This window comes from Ambystoma mexicanum, chromosome 12, assembly GCF_040938575.1.
Source record: "Ambystoma mexicanum isolate Mex_15411 chromosome 12, UKY_AmexF1_1, whole genome shotgun sequence".
NCBI classification, from domain to species: domain Eukaryota; kingdom Metazoa; phylum Chordata; class Amphibia; order Caudata; family Ambystomatidae; genus Ambystoma; species Ambystoma mexicanum.
Window position 1 is genome coordinate 446923035 of NC_090936.1, and position 27249 is coordinate 446950283.

General features: G+C 45.6%; 1 protein-coding gene across 2 annotated transcripts in view; it reads right to left on the bottom strand.

Moving 5' to 3' along the window:
* The window catches only part of ADA2 (adenosine deaminase 2), a 470094-nt gene that overhangs the window by 247995 nt on the left and 194850 nt on the right, over window positions 1-27249 (bottom strand). For both annotated transcript variants that reach the window (XM_069628655.1, XM_069628654.1), the window contains exon 3: window positions 21813-22133. In XM_069628655.1, coding sequence (XP_069484756.1) covers window positions 21813-22122 — 310 coding nt within the window. In that variant the 5' untranslated portion in view covers window positions 22123-22133. The remainder of the gene's footprint in view (window positions 1-21812; window positions 22134-27249) is intronic.

Genomic DNA, 27249 nt, shown 5'->3' on the forward strand with positions numbered 1-27249 from the left:
GATGGCGAGGACGGCCGCAAGCGGTGGAATGACCGGAGGGTCAGGGTGCAGGGACTGCTGTCCCAACACCGCTGGAGTCCCTGCCGACTGGAGGAGGCACTGTAGAGCCACTGGTCCTCGCCACCTGGGAGGAGAAATGCAGCACAGTGCTGACCTCGAAGGGAAAGAGGGAGTCTGTTATGCAGAGGCGGGTGCCAGCAGCCAGGAGGCGGGTGACTCCTGCCCCCACCCCCAACACAAATGCATGCACAAATGACAGCCCAGCATGCCCCAGTGGACAGGGACACAAGTAAGCAGACCCAGAGGCTGGGCATGCCAACAGGGCACACTACAATACGCAGCATGCTGTTGCAGAGGCTCGAGGAAATTGAGGGCAGACAGCAGAGGTTGAAGGAGATTGGCAACATGCACACTGCACACCTGCATGCCATTAGTAACAGAATCCAGGGGCTACCCACAGGGTTGTGTGTGCCATGGTGCGGAACAGGACCGAGGCAACAGCCAACACGACTTCCCTGACACGTTGGGCGTACAGTGTCAGGGTGATGACAGGAGTCTCTTCGCACGGGCAGAGGTCATCCGGCAGAGCAGAGAGGTGCAACAGCAGCAAAACCTGGGGACAGACTCGGTCTCATCCACTTCATCCACACCCACAAAGGGGTCACAGCAGGGAACAACATGGTGACAGTCAGGGTGCCTTCTCTGCCCAAAATCACCAGGGGCCGGCTTGGGGGAGGGGAAGAGGGGAGGAGGAGGAAAGAGGCCACGGTTGTGAAGGACTTGTGGACACAGATTGCCATGAGTGGCCATGCTGGGGAGTTGATGGTGGGAGGGTGCCAGGGGATAGTGTGATGTGGAGTTTGTTGTGGGAGAGAGGAGAGGGGGGGGGGAATAGTGTGATGGGGAGTTGGTGGTGGGATGGGGATAGTTGGGGCACTTCATTCCATAAAAACCGTAATGAATTCATCAATGCGGGGTCATTGTCGTGTTTGATTGGGGTGGTGTCACAGTGGTGCATGGCTTGTGCCATGTGAAAGTGTCAAAATAAATTGTCTATTAGTCCCTGGAGTGCCATTCTCCCATCCCTCCCATCTTTGGCAATGCATCCTCTGGGGGTGGCATGTCCACATCAGGGGATAGCAGAACATTTCTCTTCAGGCAGATATTGTGCATCTTTGCACATACAAGCACAATTTGTTCCAACTTTCTCTGGAGTGTATATCAGGGCTCCACTGGTACGGTTGAGGAAGCGGAAACGTGCCTTCAGGAGGCCGAAGGTACGCTCGATGCACACAAAGGTCCTACTGTGAGCTTGGTTGCAGGAACTCTTGCAGTGTTTATGGATCAAGCAAAGGGATCATTAGTTAGGGCAGCTGTGGGTATCCAGAGTCACCTATGTGCACACAGATGAGCCTTCATTTCAGGGAATATGTTTTTTCTAGGTCTATGCATGCAGTGTCACTTTTCCTCTTCCTTGTTTGTACTTCACATGCACCCTGTTCCCCTGCTGCATACATTACTTAAGTTGTCGGTTGGTGACGTGCAGGGGACAGGGTGGCTGTCATGTGGCTGTGCATTTACACTGCATGTGGAATGCTGGGTTCCCTATGGACCCTCCCTGGGCATCTGGTGAGAATGGGTGGGCATGCTGCACATGGGTGCATGGCCGTGGCACTGGAAGCAATTATCTGTGAGGCAATTTGGCCATTTGACAGCATTGCTTTGGTAGGTGCATGTTGCATTGTGGTACCTGTAGTCATGTTGGTGTATTTGGTTGATACTTCATGGGGAAGCAGTAATACACATACCGTAAGTCTGACATGTGCATGCTCCCTGGTGTGTACTGTGACGTTGGTCAGGAGGTGGTCAAGTGCAGATTTCAAATTTGCTTATCATGCCATCCTTTGTGTGGTCATTTCCCCCTCCCCCCAGTTGGGCATGTGCCCCACAGCGCATGTGTGCTGGCTTTTCTACTGACCCACTATCCAGGTCTGTTGTCTTCTGTGCCTCTCCATGCATCCTGGCAGTGTGCTGATCTGTAAGACCATGGCATTGTGGGTGGAACCAGAGTAGCGGGCACAGCAGTGGGTGATTATGTTGGTGTTGCAGGTCACCTGGACATTCAGGGAGTGGTAGTGCATGCTGTTTTGGTACACTGTTTTGTGGGCCGGGGGAGCCACCAGTGCAACATGGATACAGTCTAAGACAGCAATCACATTTGGCCAATGGCATAGAACTGTGCCTTCATGACATTGACCTGGGATGGTAGGCAGTGAGATGTGGCATTGCACTTGCTGCAGGAGGGCTTCAAGCACCTGGGCCAGCATTGCACATAATGTGGGCTGTGCCATGCCGTGCATCATGGCCACAGAGTACTGAAAGGTGTCCGTTTCAAAAAATTGTAGGATGGACACTAGTTTCAGCAGTGAGGGGCACAGCCGGCTTGTGGTATTGGCAACGCCAATCCCGTTATCGCCACTTTTAAGGGTTAACAGCGGACTTGTGATGAAGCCCTATATCATGAAATGTTTTTTTACATGGTTGTCTCTTATGATCTGATGTTAGTGATCTTGTTTTTAAAATAGATGATTTTTTAATGGCATCTTTATTTGTACTGTTTTTAATGTATAGTTTTGTACATTTCTGAAATAAACATAACAAATTAATTGAACGATTTTTCTTGAAATAGAAATGTAGGCCTGCATTTTAAAATATATTTTTGAATGATTTAGAATAGACTATGGATTCCTAATTTTCATAGGGTTGGGATCGGTGGCGTATGTGTGTTTTTCAAACAAAATGGTGTTGTATGGCTCACATTCCAAGTGTCCTTACTGCAAGTAAAGAGTCCAATCCTAGTGTTCGTCTTGTTTAGTCAGCCCGGCCAATGTGATGTCCCAACATTTAGAGCTCCGTCAGGTGGTTGTGGTAGGTCTTTGCTGCGCCCAGTCTGTGTCTCTGATAGATCTGCAATAGATTTGCATGAGCTTGTTATATACAAATAGTTTTCATTAAGTACTAAAGTAATGAACAGTTTCCCCCATGGGGCCAATGTTCTAGCAGGGTTACACTTGTCCATGGTGTTTTGCAAAGTTTTAGACTTGGTGACAGATTACATGGCTGTAACAGCAAGGTTTTCCTAAACTATAACCTTCACTATCCTTATAGGTCTGACCAGGTGTCAAAACTGGGTCCATTATTAAGCCTGACAAGGTGTGCTGCAAGAGCTTGCCAGGTTCTTTAATGTGCATCAACATTCAGCAAACGGCCACGTAAATACTTAACTTGAATTACAATACATGTATGCTTGTCTTAAACACACCTCACTCTTACAAATTCTACCTGGAAGAGTCTTAGCATACAACCCTTGTGAAGTACATTACCATGGTCTTTCCCATTGTGTTTCTCAAAGGCACTTGTAAACTGGCTTTCTCCAATGCTGCAACGGTTTTTTAATAGACTGCACTCCTGTTGCACAAAACAAACAGGCCTTTGGCAATTCTATGTTTGCAAAATAAAATGGCAAATTTAAATCTGGAGCTATGCCCTTACATTATGATCTTGTTAGAGAAACAGGCGACAGAAAATAAACTGTCTCCTCGTTTCCCCCAGCAATGGTTTAACATGCGGAAGCGGGCACACGGGATCACACCCTTTTAACAAACTCCTGTGACGAATACAGGAAATGCGCCCACTCCCCCAAAGGGGGAGCCGCCCTCTGAGACTAGCGAGTTGAGCCCTCTAAGCTTAACACCCCCTCGGGGCTGGGTAAGTGGGATCTCACTGGGGGCGACACCCCCTTGGATGCACGGCAGTCCCCAAACAGGGATATTCGTTATCCTGCACTATACCAAGAAGATAAGCCATTTGTTGGTTGTATAGGAATAGTATAGTGCACAAATACAGGGTTTACTGACTTGTCTTCTATCCCTTTCAGACACTGTCAGAACCTGAAGGGAAAACATGGAGTACAAACAAGCCCCTTTCTGGGCTGGTGAAAAATTATGCATTTTTACACTGGGAGAGAGGACTGAGTTGCCCGTGGAGTAGGCAGAGTCAGGCGGACCTTCGAGGAGGCAGCGTGTCCTGAGGAGTAAGAGCACCACCTGGCATGATTTTTGGGAAGCAGAGAGGCCCACGGAACGCCAGCATGAGAAACAGTCGGGGATACTGGGTGGGTCTCAAGTCAAGAGACCAACGGTGGAGCAAGAGCAAAGTCACAGAATCAGGCGGGTACCGGAAGTGAAAGTCCTAATGAGGATGTGGGTGTGAGGAGAGCAGCCCCAGAGAAACAAAAGATACGGACCTGAAGCTCCCTGGCTTCCCACGGAGAACCATCTCAGAAAGAGGTACGCAGCCACTCTGGGAGACATTGGAGAAGGCTGAACATACCCCCGGGTGGGGAGCCGAACAATACACTACCTGGTGGGGTGAAAACAAGTATACCTCAAAGTGAGGCAAAACAAGATACAAACCAGGCAGGGCTACCAGAAGACCTATCCCAAGGTGGTAAGCCACTACAGCCTCAGGCGGGCTACCAGAAGACAGACCCACGAGTATGGTATCAGATAACCAACCCCATGGAAGGTCAATGAAACAGAAAAGTGACCAGGGTGTCTGAACCTGGTGCAAACACCTCTTGCAGTTTTTACACAATACTCATGGTTTAAAATTTGTTAGACAAACAATTCTTTCGCACAGGAAGTTTTTTTTATCCAATGGTTTAATACATGAAAGAAGAATCCTTGTTAAAGAATTCTTGAGATTGGGCGGTAGTTCACAGGTTCCAACCCATGTCCCTTCTTGAAGATCACAACTACTATTGCCTCCTTCCATGACTGGCGAAACTGACGACTAGCAAGGATTTTCTGGAATAGCACTAGGAACCGCTGCCCACAGTTGAGGAGCAGATTTAAAGTAAGGTTAGAGAGGCCATCTGGCCCAGGAGCATTTGTGGACTTTGCCCTTTCAATGGCTAACAAAATACCCTTGATGTCCATTCCCAGAATCTCCCAAGATTGTAACCCATTAGGAGCAACGCTGCTCTGCACCAAGGGCTAATGGCCGCCAAGGGCTGAGCAGCATACACATTTCTAAAATAGGTCTCCCAAAGAGAGCCAGAAATGGGCTCTAACGGCAGGGTAGTTTGAACATGGCCCACTCTTATTAATTTCCAAAAGCACAAGGAATCTTTATTAGCAAGTGCAGACAGCATGTGTTCTGCATCTCTTTGAAACAGTATGTGTCTGCAGCCCCTCACCCAATTTCTATAAGCTAGCTTTAGTCTCCTAATGGTAGAGATTCCAATATCACCCAACATCCTTGCTTGCCTAATCTCTTAAATTGTTTTGTCTTTGAACTAACCATTATATATTGTATTTATGGCCAAGGGCAAAACCTCTCAAAGACCCATTTAGGCTTTTTGCAGAGGCTAGCCCTCGGAGAAGAACCTGTATATAAGAACCAAAGGACTGGGCAACATTCAGGAAAAGGCACCATCTGACCAGCCGTGTTATTAAACTGCAGAGCTATATTAGGGCGTCATAGAATAGCAGGATCTCTAGGTCTCAACTCAATTGCGACTGGTACATGTGTCCCTGAGACAACTGCTTCTGTCTGAGGGGCCTCTATCACCGAGTGTGATCACTACACTCATTAATAGCCTCAAAGAAGTCAAAGCTAGAGAATAAGGCACTAGAACAGAATACATAGTCAAGAGTGTTGCTATTAAGGCCATTTGTCCACGTGTAATTTGGTGGCATATCGCCTTTGATATTACGGTTCAGGAGTTTCAAATCACATGCGTCCAGGATGGACTGAAGTTGTAGCCCTCGGGCTACTGCTAAACTAGAGTGCTGACTGGTAGAAGCCCAGTCATACCAGTGACCATCCAAGCACTCAGAGTTAAGGTTTCCAATAATAATAATAAATAATAAGAATATTGTTAAGTACACTATGGGAGTTGATAAGGTTGGTAATAGCAAGCAATAAAACCCACAAAGATGTCAATGCAGGGTTAAAATAGATATTCATCACTATTCAAAACCTCCAAGAGCTTTTTCCCAAAGCGCACCATGAAAGTTTGATACCTAAAATGTCAGCATGGTTAAAAAATAAGTTTAATATTGGACCCTGTGGCGACTCACCAGGCACTAACAAGCCTGCCCCTTGTGCCCTTCCTTGCGGGTTCGTGGATAGTTGAAAAGCCATCAACAAAAGGAGTACCTAGCTTGAATATTTGCTGCAGACATCAACTCCACTGCTTCCCAGATGGCGTCATTAATACAGAGGTGGTTAAAGCCGTGCGTAATCCACGATAGGAACCTGATGGAATTATTTCAGTTTGAACCCCCTGGCACACCATTTTTTCATAGAGAGGTTACAATGTGGGACCAATCATAGGCCACTGATAGTTTCTCTGAACATGGGTGACTTGTACCCTCTATTAATTTTAAATTGGATACACCAAGTTTAATTAGGGGTTAACGAAGATTAGTCGACCCACCACCTCGGTCTACAACTAGTAATGGCGATGAATCCACCCAGTATGACAATTGGTAACCCAAATGTAACAAACGTGAAGATTCTGATCACTAGATTTTTGATGAATATATTAACGGTTAAGTGGATAAAAGTCCTTTACCCTAAAAGTATGTTTCAGGCATAAATAAAATAAGTCATTCCAAGTGCGCCCCGCATTCAGGCATAACATGCAGTTGATCCATTTTCTTTGCCTCTTCCTTCCGAGGCAATTTAAACATAGAAGCCTTATTCAAGTGTTTAGGGCCACGATGTTGATTAAATTCCAGAGCTGTAGATTGCAGAGGCTCAAGTACTAGTCTCCTATCTCCTAATGTGCACAAATGGAGATACCTCCACTAAAGCTGAAGATTTTAAATGAGATGGAATGAAGATAGGGGCCGTTGGTTGTAATTCCAAAGCTGATGAAGGCGCTAAGGAAGAGGAAACATTTGCCCCTCATGTCCCCTACCCATAGCTCTCTGTGAAAGATAGTGAGCTAAAGACTCTGGGTAAGTCTCTCGTAACCAGGACTAATGTCTGGCAGAGGGACTCCCAGGACCCCCCCTTGTTAATTTCCCTACCCATAGCTAGCATCACAGCCAAGGGGGCAGCTTTTACCTGATCGGCGGGTTCAATCACATCCTTGAGCCCAGCTGAATAGGTCGCAATCAAGCTTTTGTTCAGGGGTTCAGTCATGGGAACTTTCAATTTAGGTTTCAGATAGGTCGTTAGTGGGTTACTTCCATTTACAGAGCCAGCAAGAGCATTTTGCTTATCGTCATTCCCAGACTTGCGAATAGATGTCAAATTTGGTCTATGAGAATTACCATGGACGATTGTCTCATCACCGGATAACCCTGAAGCATTGCAGTCTTCCGAAAAGACTTCCGTCTGCTTTGATTGAGCACAAGAATTTCAAAGAATTTTTTTATTCTGAGCAAATGATACATTTGCTTTTTGGCATGGGTCTTTTTTGCCTCAACCTAATAACCTATACTGTCTATCATGTCTTTTGGCAGTCTCTTATGGCCTTCACAGCTGGAGTGGTGCATGCGGAGGACTATTTTCTTGGAAACTTTGAACAGCAAGATTGACTAAAAACTGCCAATTTGCCCACTTTGGAATTTAAACCTGCAGTGTTATAAGACAGGATTTTCACATGGCTGACCCACCCATAGTCTACATTTATGCTTGGACAATTGTCAATGCACCATCTGAGTCCATGGCGATAGATCCAGGTGACATCAGTCTTGTAGCATCACGTGGGCTTAAACATTTGGGTTGCCCGTTTTCTTGGTAACAGCCCCATCCCAATTCCAACCTTCTCTGCCAATTGGCAAGAACACATAGCCAACATCCGATCTAGAGAGTCTGAGGGGGTGGACATTTTTCAGCCTGTATGGAACCTGAAAATAACTGGGATAGTTATCCCTAACAGTAGTTCAGTTACAAAAATGAGATTACTCAATCATTGAAAAAGCCATCAGAGAGGACTTGGCCAGCCTGGCTGTAGAAACCTCAGGCATGACATGAACATTTTGCTGAGTGGAGCTTCCAATGTGGGATCCTCTCCACTGACCCTGTTGATTGGTCTTAGACAAACTGATGCCAATTTTGGGGCAAGAGGTACACTATTTTGTCTTGAAGTTAGCCACTTCATCACAAGTGGCAGCTATACTGGAGAACAGGAGAGCCAAACCATAGCACACATGAAGTAGCAAGTGCGTATCCTTTTCTTGTTCAATCCACTTACTTTTCGTGCGTTTGCCATGTGGGTTACACGTTTACCTATCAAATACTTCCAACAGTTTTAACATCTGTTACATTTATCCGCCAGTATGCCTTCAGCAGAGTTTTGCCTGTATTGACCTTTGGCCCTTCAAGAGGTTGGAAGTAGAATGTGTTGAACTTTTTATCAGACTGGGATTCCTTATGGACTCATGTCCAACCCACTTGAAACAGGGGTTCTCACAACTCAACTGTGCAGGTTCTTTTGGTCCCACCCACTCAGTCTGCTTACCAGGCCTGCTGGATCAGCCCACTGTGCGCGCCTTTGTGGGCCACACACTTCCCCTTGAAATGAGGCCAAATGCAGCACACACAACATGGACATGCAGTCACTCTACAGCATCCCTCTCGGTAGCTTCCAAAAGACTCCTCCAGCTACGATTCTTGTAGCATCAAACAGAAGCTTAGCATTGCTTCACCTCCTTTGGGCATTCAATACTAGCTTGCTGGTAGGACTGCACACAAGATATCTTTCTCCAAAAGCTCACGGGGGTGGGGGGGTGGGGGAATCACGCCACACCTCACCATGTGATTCTATGCAGATACTTCTAGGATCCTCTGCTGCGCGAGTAACTACCAATATGGTAGGACCAATCTATGCATATACATTTACACCCACTGAGCGTCAGACATGGAAGAAATTGAGTCCATAACCTCCACTGACTTCACCCACATGGCTGAGATGGTGTCTAAGAATGAAGATGCAAATTCAGTCTTAAGGGTCCCCTCCGTCTAAAAACAGAGATAATAGACCCATGTTGAATCACCAAAGAAGAATTTACTTTAACACGTGCCTCTGCAAGAAGCACAAAGAAGAAACAATGTCTCCAACAAGACGGGACCCCGCCACTGCTATGAAAGTAACTTTCCATTCTTTGGGGTATTCCACGCCTCCTCACCGCCCTACTTTGTTCAGCTGAGCTAGCAGACTTCCATGCACACAGCATAGAGCAAGAAGATACGTGCCATCAAATATAATGCCAGAGTTTGTTCTATCTCTCTTGAATATTCTGTATAATTGTCCTGTACACTGCCCCACAATGTTGTAAAATACAGGTTAAAGCCTTGCCACAATATTGCAGCACCCAGATCTTAAATCTGCGCCCATTCAACCTTAAAAACGGACTTCCGTAATGCCCAGCAAATGCACTACAGATTTATATGTAATCTTGCTGGCAGAAATTCACTCTTCTCCAAAGTATCTGCATCTACATGCCAAAGGCCACGAGGCATCACTGTTTGGACAGGCACACCAGTAAAATGGTAACCTTTAGCTTTGAAGCCTGTACCCCATACAACTAGCTTGCGTTTTAAAAGCCCACGTGCCAAATTGCCTGCTTTTTCAGATGCAACATGCAGTGTTCCATGAGGTGCAGGGCGTGAGAATGTGATGCTCTTCGTGTTGTGGTGCAACCACCTTACCCCCCTCGAAAGGAAAGGACCCCAAGGCTGCTTTCAACGCACTGTTCTATTTCTTTGGGAGTGGAGTCCTTTTTATCTCATCTCCGAACTCTACTATGCTCAACTTGCAGTCTGCCATCCACACAGAGCAAGGTGTGTGCCATAAAAAATACAAGTTTTGTTTAATTTGCATATACTTGACTTCTCTTTGAAATATTCTGCATAATTGATCTTGAAACGTGCCTGCATTGTTCTAGACAAATGCAGGCAGAGGACTTGCCATGGGGGTTTCAGCACACATCTTAGATCTCCACCAGTCCACCCTTTGATGGGTGGTCTTCAAAGATAGATCTCGTTCCAACTGACATGCAAATGAAACAATGCATGAAGAAAGTATGGAGGATGCAAAACTCCACTGACTGAACAAGAAAGCCCCCAGATGCGCAGGGGTGAATGCCCACTCGAGGGTGGCCGCATCAACTTGTATGGGCATTCAAAGCAACAGGAGCGGTGCTCAAATAACTAATTTGCAGAACTGCCTTTGAAACAGAGCACACCTGAGAAGTTGCACCACATCAGCATCACCAGCCGGTTTTCATATGTCATGAAGGCATTCTATAGTGCATTTAAATATAATGGCAAAACAGTGTCAAGAAGTTCTATCGGAGCAGACCGGTCAACAATTAAGGAATTTGTAAAACATCTTTGCTTCACCGAGTCCTCAAACCACAAGGCTATCAGACAATACTGCACCGATGAGACCTCCTAAAGGCGACACTGGCATGCAAGCACCCGCATCCTTGAGAACTGGGTCTTCGCTTGATGACGCTCTGTATAAAATACCACTGCCCTGCAAGAGAAAGAAGACTTTCTGGTGCTAAAAGCCTCCTGTTCAGCTAATTTGCCTGCCCACAATGCTTTGCTCATGTGGCTCTGATTTGGAGGTGAACTTCCAGTGATGGCTACTCGGCGGCACTGGGTTTGGGACATCTCAAAAGTTTTTTTTTTCTTTCAAAATAACAAAATTCTAAATTTGTTGAAGTTAAGATGTGCATGAATTTTGCACCTTCAAAAAATCCTGCAAGCTTGCTGCACACAACTACACAAGAAAGTCTCCAAAACATGCATACGCTTATTGTTACCAAAATCATAGCCTAAAAGTCAATACAAACAAGTTAGTGTAACTATGTAGACCAGAAATACTACAAATCAGAAAGACAGCTGCAAAACCCAATAGCATGCATGAATGATGGCCAATGGTCACATGAACACAGCATACAAAAGGAATGCAAATTAGAAAGATCACTTAATCAAAGCTGATGCATACAACCCAACACAAAATAAGATTTAATACATTGCAATGCGCAACGACATCCACCTCCACCCACATCCTAGATGTCCTCACTTCAAACGGCTACAGAATTCTACTAGTCCATCCACACAAGATCAGTGGAGGCCTCGCCATCAATCACAAGGCATCATTGCCATGCATCAAACTGGACGTCACCACCATTGACTCTTTATAACACCTATCCTGGAACTTCCTGCTCTCCCCAATGGACACTTCCTTTTCACCTCATCTACAGACCACTCAAGCCCAACACCTCCTTTACTGAAGATGTTACAAACTTGGTCACCACTGTCTCCCCACGCATGCCAACATCTTCCTCCATGACTTAAACATCCCTGGCAACCCAGCAATGAAGTCAATGAAGGATGATCTCCACTGCCTACTGGATACAACCTCACAGCACAGTAAAGACCCAACTCACAGATAAGTGAAGATCTTCAACCTCATCACCGCCCTGCTCACTCACCTTCACAGCTCTCCTATTACTCTCCACTGGTCAGACTATCTGGCAATCCCTTTTGAGATTAGTCACCACACCTCTCAAGAGAACCCATTGGAAACTAAGCAAACAAGCATTCAGCTCCCGTAACTTCCCAGTGGAGGCTCTCATGCAAGAGCACGCCAAATTCCACCTCACAAGGACGAACTGGGACTGCAACAACTTTCTCAAGGAACTCACCACCTCCACAAACATCAACCGCCATGTCCAAGTGAAATGGCGCACCCTCAATCACAAACCTTCCTCACCCTGGTACACTCCAGAACTCCATCTCAACAAACGATCAGAAAACAAAAATAATTGACAAAACATCCTGCAGCATATCTGACCTCACACTGCTCAAGAAACTGATATACATGCAGACAATTTGTCAACCCTGCCAAGGCGATCAATGAGAGCAGGGCTGTCTTTAAAGCCATCAAGCACTGCATCAACCCTCTGCCCAACTCACCCGTAGCACATTCCATTGAAAAATCCCCTGTCATCAACTTGTCAACAAGATCAACATGATCCCTCAAAACAGACAACACCACAAATGACAGCATACTACACAGCTCATAAAACCACAACTACCAGGATAACCTTCAAGACACCAACTATGGATGACCTCACTGCCACCTTAGCATCAAGGCCACATATGTGGACAACATCCTACCTGCCTCCGTACTCAAGACCCTTCCGACTGAAGCACTCCCTTACCTGACAATGATCAATAGCTCCCTAACTCGGGGAACCTTCCCCTTGACCCTCAAGACCTAAAGACTGAACAAATCCTCCCACTTCTAAGAAACCAACACGGGACCCAGCAACTACTGCCCCATTACCCATCTTCGCTTCCTAGGTAAGATCCTTGAGAAAATAGCCACACAACTCATCCAACACATTGAAGCTAATCCTACCAATCTGACTTCAGACCGCCAATGCCCTTTAAAAGCCTTGATGACAGCCATCCGTACCTCCTAGTTCTCCTTCACCTATAAGTAGCATTTGACAGACCACCAGACACCTCACAATCTACTTTGCTGCATGGGGAATCAGCAAGATCATCCTCGGCTACTTCAAATCCTATCTTGCTAATCCGGCAACAGTTTGTATTCATGGATTCTCTGATCAGCAACTATGCCATCTCCCGAGTCCTCCATGGATCCATCCCTCCCCCTCCCCCCACGGGAACTTTAACCTTTACATGGAACGGCACTGAACCCTTCTCGCTCCACACAACATCCACATTCACCAATACGCAGATAAAACACAGCTCTACCTCAAGATATCCTCTTTTGAAGACATCCACAGGCTAAAGGCCTGCTTCACACTGATCCAGTCCTGGATGTTCAGTGCTTACCTGAAGCTCAACCCAATCAAGACCGATTTCCTACTGATGACCAACAACCACCAACACCCTGACATCCAGACGTGGCTCTCTATGAACCTTGAGGGCTTCACACCGCAGCTGGCCACCTATACCATGTGTCTTGGGTTCAACATCGACAGACACCTCACATTCAAACAGCACATAGCAAGGAAGACAGACACTGCTCTGTACCAACTTTCCCCTCTTGTGTAAAATCACACCCCTCATCCCAGAAAACAACTTTGGATCTGATGTCCAAGCCTTGGCTCTCTCCCACCTAGATGGTGACAATGCCCTTTTGGAAGGCCTTCCAGTGACTACCCTGGCACCCCCGAGATGTGTCTTGTATGCTGCAGCAAGACTCATTAAAGGACTGAGGGTCAGGATGTTGTGGTCGAATTTGCAAACTGCACTGGCTCTCTTGCAGCGTGTTTCACTTTCAAATCCTGTTGCATCACCTGCAAGGTTGTCACCCTGAAGTCCAAGATACTTCACAAGAAACTCAGCATTTCCGCGATAGACCAGAAGTAAGGAAATGTGCAGACTTTAAGTCCAACAGCACAGGAATAAAAGAACCAGATGACCAGCCTTCTCTGCCTATGCTCCAAGCCTCTGGAACTGCCTCCTAGTCAGACTTGCCCCATCGCTTCTTCAGTTCAGGAAAGAGCTCAAGACCTTCCAATTCAAAGAATGGCTCCTCCTCAACACCTATCCCACACCCTGCATTCCCTACCCTACTGAAGGCTCTGTGATCTACTCCCCACTGTCTTACCCTGGTTGATCATAGATCCCTTGTTGCCAATTGCCCACCCTTTCCCTCCCCTTTTAGATCCCTGCTCCCTTTCTCTGCTGCTGTGTTCTCCCCCCCCCCTTATAATTGTAACACGCTCCATTGCTTCCCAAAACTGGTCCCGAAGAGGGAGTCGGGATCCTGCCACCAATCCCCCCTCCCCTCATGTTCATGACATGACGGAAGGCCAGAAAACACTGCAATCATTTATTCTATTTTAGACAAATCCCTAACGGACCAATGATTGACAAATACGTCGAGGTATCCCCTTAGCCAGCCATACTGACCAGGTGCGGTACAAATCTATACATGTGTGGATGAAGAGCCGCAGGCCATGGTCAAAGACACCTATAGGCACAGCCTGGACTACAGCACCGAGAAGCCATGTTGCCGATGTCGATAGACACCAAAACATAGCGTTAGACATGAAGCACACATGCCATCCACACTTTGCGACACAAACGCACACTCGAATACATAAACACAAGAGGACAGTTCTATATAGGACACATGCATACTGTCAATGCTTATTATTTTTGCCATTAGCCAAAATGCAGCAATGCAGAAACCGCAAGGCACAAAAGATCCTGAACAAAGCTTGCAGATGCTTGAACGCAAATAACCCTATGGAACTGCAGGAGCACCTATGGGACCTGACACAGCCAAGTGTGACTAATCTATGGAGAATATAGTATAGCATCAACACTGTAGAAACCGCTTTATAAGGTTTAGGAAAATTACAGCAGGCCTCTGAGCAACAGACGAACTGAGCGGATTCAGGCTGGACAGAGCAAGACACGCGAGACGGGACCAGCAGTCAAGGTCAAGAGATACGGATGACATTCCATTCCCCAGATGACAAAGGGACCCGCTGCAGCAAAGGGAATACATCCTCATAATTTGAAGCTGCAGAGCTCAATTTTTGTGGTTTCCAAACACGTGATACAGCTGGAGAAGACAATGGACCGTGATAGTGGTGAGAAAGGAGAACCGATCCCAGGCAGCTAGACACTGACTGCAACAATTATGCAACAAGTGTTTCACTGAGCAGGCGAATATTCTCATAAGGCAAAGGTGGTGCACACAAGTGACAATACAGACACAATCGTTCTCACCTTGAGAAGGTGCAGTGTGAGCTAAGAATCATTTTGAATCCCAGGCCTGGGGACATCCGCTCCAGCCAATCACAGTTTAGTACCCTAGGGTTGGTAAGCAACGGGCAAGAGCCAAATGGTAGATCCACTGCTCTGCAACAATGTAGTAAATTGGATTTTGGGGAAGGGACAGGCCAGCCACCTGACATGCAGAGACCAGTGGAACAACATCTATAGGGTCCTGCATAGGTTATAGAATACTCAGTACCCAATCACCTGGCCCATTCGGTTTTCTGGAGAAGGGCCAGGTTGTGACGAAGTGCTGATGCCATTTGAGGGTAAAGCTGGCCTGCGAGCTGAGGAAGAGCGTGTTGTGAATGGATAATTCTCTGTTCCTGTGCTGAACCCTGTTGGTTTGGTCTGTAATAAACCGCAGTTTGAACTTGCCCTTGACCGAATACTCGGTTGGGCCGCACTCAATAAATACCATGATGATTAATTGCCCATGAGGCTCTCTGCAAGGGCGAGATTATGCGAGAAGTGAATGAACAAATAATAAAACCTGACGTAATATCCAAAGATGGCAACTTGAAATACAAGATTTTAAAATTCCTGGACATGAAATACCTCAACTGAAATTTTAAATAGTGGAACTATAAATTTCAGAGCGGGTGCAATTACGGGCAGAAGCACTTCGCAGACTTTCTGGATTTGTAGTTTACATGGTATTTTTCAGAGGGGGTGAAAATTATTTTTTTTTTTTATTTGTGACACTGTACTAAGCATAGAGAATAATGCAGACAAGTTTGTTTTGGTTACAGCCTCCATTTAGTGTTTATCATGCACATTACAATGCTAGGACCAAGACTATCACTCAGTGTTGAACCTTCTCAGAAAGAAACACCTTATTCGGTTTAGTATTGTGGGAAACAGGAGAAGTGAGCTGTATGGCGAGAGTTGATGGCATTGTGTTGAGAACACCACACGTAGGGATGATAATTTTGTACAATGTTACATTGCGTCATCTAATGTTCGCCAGAGGTTTGTATTAAAAGCAGATATTACAATATATATATTTTTTAAGACACCAGACGAAGAGCACAGACTCAAAGCTGTTCTAAATCAAGGAAAATATGCCATTCAATTACAGAATTATAAATTATCGAATGAAAAAAGATTGGAAAATCAAAGTCTAGTGTGTAAATTATGTGGGAAAATCCACAGTGGAATGCTCACAACACATATAGGGTGACTCAGAATCCCAAGGACTGATGCTTTTCTCATCTTTGATCTCCTCCACCGCCATCGCACACAAACCAAACTGAAGCAGCTGCAAAGCACCACGATACAATGTACAAAACACTACAGCAATCATTACAAAAATAGTAAATGTAGTCCTCGTCACACTCCACATTTAGAGAATGGGAATTTTATTAATGGAAAATATCCCTTTCGGTTTTTTTTTTTTTGACAAAGGGCTGCGTTATGGCCCTTTACAGCATGCTGGGGCCACTGCAACTTAACCCGCAACCCCCCACCCCACACAAACACAGACAGCAGGCGGCAGATTTAACTAATAATGGATGAGTAAAGTTAGGTTTTATTTGTACATTTATTTGGGTTTCATATAGCGCTTTAAGCCAAAGTGCTGTACATAAAGTTAAAAATAGTACAATAAATTAGTAAAAAAATGTCAATTTAACCAGAGTGAAGTAAAGTCACGAACAACAATAGACAGAAATGGAGCGAAGAGCGAGAGGGGGAGAGCATTCCAGTACAAGGGAGTGAGGAGAGAGAAAGAGCGAAAGCGCGACTGAGCACAAGGAGGGACAGCAAGAAGGAACTGGAGCAAACAAGAGGGCGCATAGAATGAGACTAGGGAAGAAAGTTTAATCAGGAACCAAGCCAATGAGTGATTTAAAGACAAGGCACAAGTTACATTTGAGGCGAGACTGGAACGAGAGCCAGCCAAGAGACGAAGGAGAAGATCCACGGGAGAGGAAGGGGGAAAGGGGTGGGAGGCTAAAAGACAGTAGACGAATAGAAACATTAAAGACAGATTTAAGATGAGTGAGAGGGAGACCAAAGAGGGCTGATGAACAGCAAAAAAGGCAAGAAAAAGATGTGTGGCGTCTTCAAAAGTAATAAATCAGCGAGCCTTCCGATATTTTACAAGTTAAAGCGGCAGGCACATAAGGACAGAAATGCGATGCTTAAACAAGATGTCTGAATCAAAGCAAAGTCCAAGATTACAAGCAGTAGAGGAGATAGCTGGGAAATGAGAGATCAGGAGGAAAAAGGAGGGGGTATAGTGTTAGCAGGAAAGAAAAGTACTTCAGTTTTAGTAGCATTGAGATCCAGAAAGTGAGCCAACATCCATGACTGAATAGCCAAAAGACAAGCAGAAAGTTTGCTATGCACCTCGGGGGAGAAAGACGAGATAGAAACAACTGAGTATCATCCATGTAGAAGTGATGGGAAAGACCCGAAGTGGAAATAATGCCAGCCAGTTAAAGAAGAGTTGCAAAAGGAAAATAGGAATGGGTAATGTTTATGTACAAAGAAACAAGGAACAATACAAAATCCCTGCCAAAGCTTCCAATGGGGTCTCTTGATTTGATAAGGCAAACAATGCTTTCTAATACACTGGTTCCTCCAATTTAAAAAATGGGATAAAACACTATGCATGAACAAAGTAGAGCTCAATCACTCCTGGGCAGTGGCTATGTTATGAGGTTTAGTTGCACCACTGCCTCTCATCCTTGCATCCCTTTTTCTTTCACAGCCCAATGTCACTCTGTTCATTCCAACCATGTGCTTCAGCCTTTCACTTTCCCCATCCTCCATGTTGACCTGCTGTTCCCTCCCCACCCCCAAAAAACACCTTAACTGCCTTTCATATCTCTCGCCCCATGAGTTATCCCTCTTGCTTTCCTGGACTCGCATGAACATCACCAGCAACAGGTGACAGCGTTCATCGTTCTGTAATCTGATATGCTGTCCAGTCCACCACCCCCATCCAACCTCATGCAAAAGTCCTCTGTCCTCTCTCCCACCTTCAATCAGATGTACTGAAGATCACTAAGGATTTAGAAAGACTGCAAAGTCTTTCCCTTTTTTTTTTGGAAACTTTAAGCTCAGAAATTGTGGCAAGCCATTGCATGCATCCTCTTATTTTATTATACCCAACTTTAGGAGCATGCGCAGTGGCTGAACCTGTGTCAATGTCAACACTGTGGCAATGGGGCAGACCATCTCTGTGGCCCAGAGAACGTCATCCAGATACATGATCAATTCTCCTCTAGATTATTGGGAAAAAGGAAATCAAAGTGAGCCTTAGCACAACAGGTATGGAAGCCCAGAGTGTTCCATTTACCGGAATACCTGCAAACTGGGCAGCACCCTATACAGGATTGTGATTCTGCAAATCTGCAGAGGCTCTTCATAAATGTGCAAACCAAGGCATTTTCATGGTTGGGTGTCCTAAATATTTCTAAAAGTACTAGCCAAAGTCTTCTTGCCACAAACTCTGTATCCGACAGATATTCAGTCCGTCTCCGTTCACAATGGTAAAACTATAAGGTGCTATGCCAGGTGCGGTGGTCCCCTTTGTACCCCTTATGTCTGAGGAGATGAGCTGGTACTATCCATCCACAGATAGTGTCATTTGATCTCCTGCCTCTCTGCCACGGTACAGTCAAACATACCTGAAAGTTGGCTTCACAGACGCATCAACCTTCTTATCCAGGCATCTTTCGATTAATCTTTGCAGAACTGCACCCATCATTTGCTCCGTTGTATAGGAGAGGCACTCGAAAAAAACATTGTTTGCACGTGCTTTTTTCTTCAAAGTAAATTCTTTGCCCCAGAGGTGGGCGGGCTTAGCAGTATCGAGAGATTTCCTGAAAGTCTAGTGCCTCTTAAGGACGGACTGCCCTTTGGATAACACTGCCTGGTCAGGGACTGCAGACAACAGAACTGACCAGTCTAGTGCTCTAATCATCCGATTATAGGCACATCAAAAAAAGCAGCTAGAAAACCTATGTTAGTGAAAGCCATTAAACTGAGGAGCTGGCAGAATGAGAGATCTGTGGCTAAGCAATATTGTCAAGGTTAATCTATGTTTAAGCTAAACTCCCCATTTCTAAGGATATGATAGATTATTAAGAATGCGCTTAATACCCAGAGGTTTCTAAGCGCAGACTTGTGGATCGAACCTGTGTTGCTCTGTGTCGACTTGCTTCCAAGGCGATCACGTTGCCCTGGAGCTATCCTCCCGAGACTTGACAAATTCCTGCTCGACATGCGCGACTGGCAGGGACTTGGCCACCACTACCTACTTTCGTGTTGGCTAAAATGCACACCTGCATTCTAGAATTCTGCTGAATTTCCCCATACCTGGACTTCTGTCCCCACAGAGCGTTGGACCATTACAATGGGGAAAGGAGCTATACAAATGACAATTACATAAGCATTCTGATGAGTCGGTTTAGATCAACGTGCTGAGAATGACCTTGCAGTATTGCCCCAGCAAGAACCCATACGCTTTGAACAGCTTCCCCTTTCTGCAGGCTGGCCCTTTCCAACAAAAGCAATATCTGAAGCCTAGTCTGCAGCCCAGCATGCACCCAAGCCACATCTGGCTTATCCCAACACAAGCCAGTCCAGCAAAGAGGCCCGATTACCATATTTGCCTAAGGCCAACTCAGCTAAGAGCCCAGGCTCACCTCGGGTACCACAGACACAGAATAAACCTTTGTAGACCCACTCCAATACCACCTTTTAAAAAAGGAGCCCATCCCAGGAAAGAGCTGATCTATCTAGAGCCAAAACCAGAATCCAAACCCAGCCCAATTCTACAGCCTAGTCCTACCAAGGATCCCAACCGGTCCTGATCCTGGACCTGTCTTCATACTAGCTTTTTCCATATACCGTGAATGTCACAAGCCTACCCCTATTCAGAGTCCAACCCAATTAAGAAACCAGCCATGCAAGGTCTGGCTCGGGGATCAGGCTAGAGCCCAGCCTAGGCTATCCAGCCCGAAGATTAGTTCTGGCCAGATCCCAGTCAAAAAACATTGTTCGCACTGGAGCCCAGCCCAGAGGAAAGCCATACCTGAATCCCAGACTTCCTTGAAGCCCCAAATGAATGCAGCTCTTCCCAGAGACCAATCAAAAAGTAAACAGCCTAGAGACCCATGGATGCCTGGCCAGAGCCCAGCTCAGCCACAGAGACGAGGCACATACAATCACAGAGTTCTGGCACTATTGCCCAGGGCCTAGCCCTGCCAATAGCCCAGCCCTGCTCAGAGCTCAGCCAAAGCCCAACTCTTATAGGTCATCAATAAATATGCTATCTGATGAAATACCTGGTGACATTTGGAATAAGTGGTTTATAATTAACTTGCATGTTTTAAACAAGTGCATAATATAATTAATGTGTTTCTTTACTAAAAGTGCTAGCTTATAGTGTGGACCTGTCTGGACTGACCTTAGTCAACTGGATATCAAGCTTATTGACAAATTTTGTTTCTGCTGATTTTTTTGTAGCCAGTCCAACACTGCTGTGTTCCTCATTCCATTCCATGAGCCCTGCCTTCTAAGGTTCAGGAAAGACCCCAGCCTTCATGGCAATGGGGAAATAGCTGTCCCGGTGAGTGACACGATTGAATGCTTAGGTGGATCCCGATACACTCCATCTCTGTCTTTATGTAGGCCCTTTCAGAAAATACCCAAGACCTACTCATTCAGGCCTCATTCCGTATTGAAATCTGGTGGTAAATATCCCCTCTGCTGAATTTACTCCTGCCCAAGGTTATTCATTTAGCTGATCCTTAAACTATAATACCACCAGTATTATTTAATCAATGGCAGTGAATACTGCCTGAGTAAAAAACATTTAAACCAAAAAATACATTTTTAAAATTCAGAACACATTTTTCTCAATTTTCAGCAACTAAATACACCCTCCATCCCCTAATCCCAATGGGCAATTAAATAAAAAAAAATTACAAATTACAATTTCAAGAGCTGGGAATCAGACCATTGCAGTCCTATTTGTTTTTAGTGACCACACACACTGCACACCAATTGGGTTTACTTTAAAGACCCACACAAAGGCATCTTATTCTGGCGATTAATTCCACTATATTTGGCAAGAATTTTGTTCCGTTATGAGAATAAATGTAGTGATAGAAGTAACACAGGTGGTAATAAGGCAGAGTGGATTTTAGAGTTCAGCAGCATTTTCCAGTTTTGTAGTTGATTCACTTACTCTTATGAACGCTAATTGATTGTTACTGTTTATGAACACCGATTGACTGATTACTCCCAGGAATGCTAATGGATTGTTACCATTTATGACCCCACTTTGAATGTTACCATTTATGAACGCTGATTTGCATTCCGATTCATTATGTTGACTGTCCTATGTAAAGCGCTTTGGACAAAGGCGCTATATGAAACACAATAAATACAAATTAATATCCATAGTGACACCCAGCAAAGGTGGCCATATTGTCTGGGTGCAGTATTAGCTACAACCTGCTCCCAAACAACTGCCTGTGTTGAGACCTTTTGTGACATGGCTGAACAGGGTCAAGAATGATATTAAGAGTACTTGAATGTCATTTTTTGCATCTCGTGCGTGCTCGGAAACCACCAACTAGAGAGGCCACCTTTAGTTAACAGAATGTGCAGTTTTACAAGCTGGAAATGCATACACGGCATCTATGCAAAATCACTCCATTTGAATGAAATGGCCATGCAAAACCATTCCACTTCCTCCCTGCTCTGGATATTTTGTGGCTGCTTTTTGAGGGCTGCCATCAGCATGTTTAGTGCAAGTATTATCGGGGCCATAGGTCTAGTGAGGATATCATCTGCCTAAGGCACTACAGTGACCATCAACTACTTTCAGAGGTTACCACATGACCACTTCTACATGCCAAACTTCCTGTGAACATCTTCATCTCTCTGTGGCAAACTCATGGCACAGCTCTAGACCAGATGCCTACCTTTGGGCATTTTCTTCAAGTAGCTGAAAACGGTGCTCTGCTCAATGAGACTCTTTGCCCTGAAGAAGTGCATGCTGGGAGGAAAGTTCCCCGTACTGGTGGCCTCTGTCACTTCTGCCACCTTCAGACCCATGAGCTTCTGGTTGGCATGAACCTCTTTTGCATCCAGTAGTATGTTGCCACCTGTGTGGATAAACAGCTCCTTCTGCATCAGGGAGCTGCGGTCGTTGGGCAGTGGTATAGGAAGAGCGAAAGAGGCCACACCCATGAGGAGGCAGGCCAAACACCATGTATGGCTGGGCCCCATCATCACGGATTTAACTGGGATTTAAAAAAAAGAAGGAAGACAAAAAAAATGCAATCACTCAGCACACATGTCACAGGAGCAAATCATGCTTTAATTTGCAGTACACATAGGTTGCCATTGTTTACATTGAATAAAATGGATATTAAGCACCACCCATATAAATATGGACACACCCACTTTATTCATAAGTTGGTGGTCATTTCAAATGTCACATTTATGCCTTTAGTTTGCTCCCTGTCACTTTTCACCGTGACACTCCTATACAACAACTCAGCTATCTTCTAACTTTATTTGTCTCCCCATCTATGTTTTTATCCCCCGCACCCCCTTCCTTTCAATTTGTCATGCTCGCTCACCAACTCCTGTGTGTCTGTTTTACTCCTGTTAGGCCAAACTTTCTCACCTCCGTCTTTGCCCTCATCCTACTTCCTGTGTGTTGCAAGAAACCTGAGAGGGTTCTCACTTCCTTCTCCCAATCCTTTTATGGTGGCCAGGGAAACGGCATCGCTTTTGGACCCCGACCCTCGGGGTGGATATGTGAGGGAGGATCACCTGGGTGGATGAGATTTGGGGAGTGGAAGGAGAATGTCCTTAGGCGAGACACGGTATTCCCCCCACCCCCCCCCCCCCCCCATTTCCATTCCACAATGAACCCTCAAGTCCCTGAGGGTTTTATAGGGAAGAGTCCAAGCCCTTCTATTTCTTCCTTTCCAACCAATCCTCCGGTAAATCTTCACGGTCGAGACACCAGGAAGAGAGCAAGAAACCCTCATCACATGGACTCTGGTAAAATAAAGTTATCAGAATACATCCTACACTCCCTCTACGTTCGTAGGTTATCAGTCTTCCCCATTGTCATATACTCCAAATGTCCATATGCATATCCTTTACTGGGACGAAGAGGCAACTGACTAATGCACACTACCCTCTGTGCACATCACTTTACTGGGACGAGGAGGAAGACTGCAAAGCACAACTATGAGGGTCAGGCATGCCCCCATTGAGAAGTAATTATGGTCAGGCAAAGGATTTTCACCTGCGGCTAATTAATGGTTCACAGGTGCATTTAAGGAGAGGCCAGAGACACGGAGAGCCAGCTGGGCAGGAGAGCGTGACAATCCGAGGTGGAGCAGGCAGCAAAAGGGCCAGTGATTACTGCAGGGAAGTCAGAAATATGTGGAGGCCAGAGCAGGATGCAAGCGTGTCAAGAGCTCTGCAGAGCCCTGTACTGTGTGTTGCCTGATGGGAGTGGGGGACACACACAAGTCTCCCATACGTCGCCAGTAGCTGCAGGAGAGTCTGGAGAAAGTGTGCGCAGCTCGCCAGAGCTCCCAGAGAGACAGGAGCGAGCACTGGAGAGTAAAACCGGAGCAGCCACACACCAGTGAGTGACAGGGCAAGATCACTCAGGCCAGGCGCTCCAGGGGCATGGTGTGTGTGTACCGAAAGATGCCGGTCAAGAAAAGAAATCTGTAACCAATGGGTCTGGAGACCAAATGAGACATATTGAAACACGAACAAGCAGTAAAGTTTACCAAGTTATTGAATACCAATATAATGAAGATATGTACAGGGTATATGAAATACTGCATGCGTGAAAGGAAAGTGATGTCAAATTTCCGAACGCATTGAAACCAAATGAACTTTTTGAATTGATTGAAAGTGCAAATCAATTAAGCAATTAATGAAAACCTGGAGAGGCAAGTGAAAATCATTTGAGAAGCACTATGGGATAGTGTGAAAGCAAGGTGGTGACCAGGAGAGATGCCACGAAGTGAAGTGTGTGAAAGTCACATGTTAGCAGAGTCAAATAGCTGTCAATGTGACAGTTGCAGAAGGAAACCTGTGTTGGCAAGAAAGTATAAGGAAAGTCACTGAACATAACAAAGGGCCATGGGTTATTAATTGCAAAACCTGCAATGGGTGGACCGGGTAGTCCAACAACGGCACAAAGACCAAGTGACCCCTACTTGAAGGGAACCAAGGAAAGTAGAGGCTGAAGCTGGATTGCCAAATAAATCTTCAAGATTAAAAGAAAGGCGGAAAAGGAGCTGATGAAAAGCCTGAAATGTTATAAAGTAGAAGATGTATTGACTGAATTAAAAGTCTAGAGAACTGCATTGTCCTTGGGGAAGGGAACCCCAAAAACATTTGTGTGGAACTGTTGAGCCTGGGGAAGAGAATCCCAAGAACATTTGTGAGAAACTGTTGAACTTGGGGAAGGGAACCCAGAGGATATTTGTGTGGCTCTATGTTGAACTTGGGGCAAGGGAAGCCCAAAGTCTTTATTGTGGAACTGTTCTTACCTTGGAAAGGGGGGAGCTGAAAATATGCCAGGAGCTGGAAGAAGCTCAGAGCATTCTTTTGAACATTCTTTGGTTGCTGACATCCCCACACATTGTACATCATTAGTTGAGGGCAAGTATAGGTTCTGGCCAAAGACAACTTAAGTTGAACTTCATGACAGACTATCAGTTTTAGGTAGGGAAATCCCACCTTAGCATAGGGCAAGTTAGGCCTTATTTCATCCTGCCATTTAAGAAATACTTTTTTTAGAAAGATGAATCCGTTGTCCGTGTCCTCCTTCATGAAGCCTTCACAGTGTCTCACTATTTCTTCCCCCACCTCCATTGTCTTGTGTGTCCTTCCCACACTACCTCATTTCCACCTTCCACCCAGAGCCCTTTCACAACCGCCTTTCTCCTCCTGTGTATCTCACTGTAGTCTTGCTGGTCCCCTTCCCGGTTCATCCTTTCCATGTTTCCCCACTTCCTCCCTAATCTCTGCACCACTCCGCTGAACTTCCCCAGTTTACTTTTGTGTCTCCCTTCACGTTTCTTACACTCCTGCTTTGCATTTGCTGAACGCATTTGTGTTTTACAGCTCAGAGTTCATTGAAGTATCTCCTCAGTACATAGAACAAGCAAAACAAAAATGAACTGAAGAGCTGAAAAGCAGGCAAATGGAAAACTGTACCCAACCGGAATAGGGTAACCCCATTGCACACATTGGGATGGATTTCCACAGAACCTCAACCTTCAACATTTGCCTCACCAGATCCCAGTTCTGGGGAAACCAAAGGCCCATGCCCAGGCAGCAATACAAGGAAGCCTGGGCAATGAAAATGTGAGGCAGACACTGCAGGAATAAAGTCAGCTGTTCAATACTAGGAGACAAAGGGCCTGTTGACTATCCATTTTACAGGTCTGTTAGCAGAGCCTGTATACAAAATATTAGTGGTAGATAGCTGCTGACAAAGCAGTGAGTGGACAAATGGAAGTGACTTGTCTGTGGCTTATCCCCTAGGAAGGGTAAGGGCTGGGTCAATAGAAATGGGAGGCGTGCACAACAACCTCCAGGCTGTTTAAAAAAAAAAATGACAACAAGCAGGTGACAGTAAAATGCATTTTATTTCATTGTAGGCCTTCAAGTCTTGATAATACATATGTAAAACCCAGTGAAATTTGTTCAGGCTCACTTTACTTTGCATGCTTGTTCTTTTAGGCATCCATCCAGAATGGGGAAACCAAAGCCACAATTGCCCCCTTTTTGAACTAATATTACAATGTTTATATTTTCAGGAGGGCTTATGTATTTTATGTACTTTAACTCGTCATAAAACAGTCATAGTTTAGCTCTTAAAATGTATCCTTAGTCCCACTTGTATCACTCAGGCCTCTCGTGCCAACCCCACAAGAGGCAGGTTTCCCAAGGCACATGTAATAAACCATGTTTCCAGGGCTAGAAATGGATAAGATCCAGTAGCATAAGGCTCTTGGAATGAAGGAGCCCCATTTTCATGATTAGCCTCTATTGGTTCTCAGATAGAACCACGATTGGCCTAGAAAGTTACAACGGAATTCTTCACAGTGGTTGGTTCATAGCCACAGTAAACGACTCTTCCATCGAACCCTCAAAAGTAAACAGTACGCTGAGGGCTTGTACATGGAACCAAACACTTGTGTGGGGACAAGGGGGATATCAGTGAGCTCTAGATCTGGGACCCTTTGCTTGTGAAAAGTATAACGTATCTGGGCAGGTCGGTACTGACAGCAAGTAAGTGGACTGGTGCTCCTCTAGTTGAGCCCCGAGACACTAACAACCTAAGGGAGATCCCGCTCAGCAGAGTTCCTGAAGCATCACTAAAATGCCTAAAAAAAAGCAGTCTGAAATGTGGGAAAACGTTGCTGTGAGGGGATTCAAAGTGTGATCCAGGCACATCAGGTGGGCATGCAGTGACAGCACAAAACTGGAACGTCCCATCTGATGACCTTACAAGGCCTTATTGGAGAGCCTGTGGTGTCCTTATGCCCAAGATTGGCAACGCTTGTGGGTATAAGGACAATATAGAACAGTCCACATGGAAATCCCCACACAGCTTCCCTAAACATTTCTGGGGATGCAGATTCCTCATTTGTGTGGACTACATTATGGAGGCAGTTTGACGGTTAGCAGGAATGACATTTAACTTAATCATATGCACTGTGACGCCACTTCAATGGAGGGTTTCTTTCACTACAGTTCCTCTTTGCACGAGTAAGATCACATCCTGCAGGTTTGGATTTAAAAGTTAACCCTACACAGAAGCACCAACATTTACAGATGGCAGCTTATTTATTGACAGAGCACAGCTGCACGAGGCAGCCACCTTCGACCCTCTAAATTATGCGGACCACGTTACTTTGCAAGCAGTCACCATGTCCTATACTGGATGATTCAACCTGGGAGGGTGAATGGCTTGGCCTTAGAAAAACAAAAGATGGCCAAGCAGTTCGGCGAGACTGCCCCTTTTGGGGTGGGACCAATCCTGATTTCCATATGGTCTTTCCCTTGTGCAATGGCATGGCAGGCGAAGACCGATGGTCTGGAGAGTTGCCTAGGGCAATGCCAGAGGTTAAGCTTTATTCTAAACATTACAGCCATCTCCTCTTGTTTTGCTGTAGTCACCCCGAGTGGGACGGGTATGCCCAGACGTGGGTCCTGTGCCTGCTGGGCCTAGAGACCAAAGCTACTCTTCACTGATGTGACCCAACAAGGCAGAAACATGTTTGGGGATGCTGTGGTCTGGTGCATAAGGGATGTGACCAAGCATTTCGGGCTGGACTGCCCCTTTGGGATGGGACCAAGCCT